At 29.2% G+C, this 1,464-nt stretch overlaps 1 protein-coding gene across 1 annotated transcript; it reads left to right on the top strand.

Annotated features, from left to right (window-relative positions):
- Positions 1-104: 104 nt before the first annotated feature.
- LOC136796618 (tetratricopeptide repeat protein 39C-like) lies at positions 105-1,420 on the top strand (the record flags this gene model as incomplete). The annotated part of the gene is given in 2 exon segments (XM_067050853.1): positions 105-326; positions 1,093-1,420. Coding segments are annotated over 2 exon segments (506 nt in total), but the record flags the coding sequence as incomplete, so codon positions are not given.
- Positions 1,421-1,464: the final 44 nt, after the last annotated feature.

Here is a 1,464-nt window from a genome sequence, read left to right as displayed (position 1 = left end):
GTTTAGCTATTCAAAAATATTATCATTAATGTATATATAGTGATATAACATTATATTATGTTTAATAATTTATCTTACTCATCTAAATTTTTTTTTTCCCTCAGTTTGTAGTGGTTGTCTTGGAAACAAGACTTCTTTGGATCTTTTAGCAGCATCACTATTACGATTATCTGGAAGCCTGTCTCATCTTGATACGATGATATCTCGGCGATCTAGATTATTGCTACCTTTCAAACCTTCGTTCTATTACAGACTCCTCGCTTACGAAATGATCTATCTTTGGAACAGTTTACCTGCTCAGGAAGGCTTGAAATCTATTCTTTTAGGTATGGTATTTTTATGTAACAAAAGTTTTAGTATTTTTATGAGTTGAAAAATATCAAAAGAGTCAAAAACAACCAGTTTCTTTTATATTTTTCAACTCAAACAGCCCTGATGAATTTCTACAAAGTAGAGCGAAACGTGGAAAAATAAATATTTGTTAACTATTTTTTGACTGTACCCCCTGACCATCTCCTTCATATAATTAATTAATAATTATCTACAATTTATAAATAATTATTTTGAAATATAGGATTATTAGATGTGTTTATTGACATAGTAATGCATTATGTGGATTATTTATTAGACCATTTGCAAGTGAAATAAGTGTTTTCAATTTTTGGTTTGTAAATTTAACTATTTTGTATATTTGATCGTGAAAATAATTTTTGTTAAGTAGCGGGAACAATGGAGTCTAAAATTTTTGTGGCAGTGAAAATTTATGAAACTTGTTATTTTATGTAAATAAAATGGTTTTAAGTTTCTTAGAGACTTTAAAAATAATCAGTGGTTGTTTTTGAGCATGAAAAAAAAATAATATTTTTATTCATATTCATATTAACTTATGGTTGCACTTTTATAACTTTATAAGGTTCCTCTATGAAACAGCAGGGACTTATGATATAATATAAAAATCAACATCATGATAGAATACACAAATATTATAAAAATAACTTCTACGAAGTAAAAATTCTAAAAAACAGTCACCTTTTATTACAAACATCTCAGTAATTGAAAATTTTTAATTTCTACTATTTCTTATTGCCTCAGATTGTGAATCGAATCAGCTGGCAGATGAACCTATGATAGGTCTGCTAGGATTAATTAGAGGTGTTTGCTATATGAGGCTTGGGCAACTTGACAATGCAAAGGAATGCCTCAGCAATGGCATCACGCTTCGGGAAGAATGTCCTATGAAGGGATCAGATGCTCATATCTCAGCATATTCTCTTTATGAGTTGGCTCTTGTCTATATAGCTTCCAAAGAGGTAATTATTAAATGCTTATATTTAGTTTCTACTGCTATCGATTGTATGCTTGTAATCATATTTTAGCTCAATCGATTATTTGATGAAGCTGAAAACCTGATGACAATATTAACTTCTTAGTTTTGGGAATATTGGGACATATGTTTCTTGATAC

The sequence above is a fragment of the Halyomorpha halys genome, unplaced genomic scaffold, assembly GCF_000696795.3.
Source record: "Halyomorpha halys isolate HHAL.00 unplaced genomic scaffold, Hhal_1.1 Scaffold3777.1, whole genome shotgun sequence".
NCBI classification, from domain to species: domain Eukaryota; kingdom Metazoa; phylum Arthropoda; class Insecta; order Hemiptera; family Pentatomidae; genus Halyomorpha; species Halyomorpha halys.
Note: the sequence above shows the minus strand (reverse complement) of the source record. Positions and strands in the feature narration are given on the sequence as shown.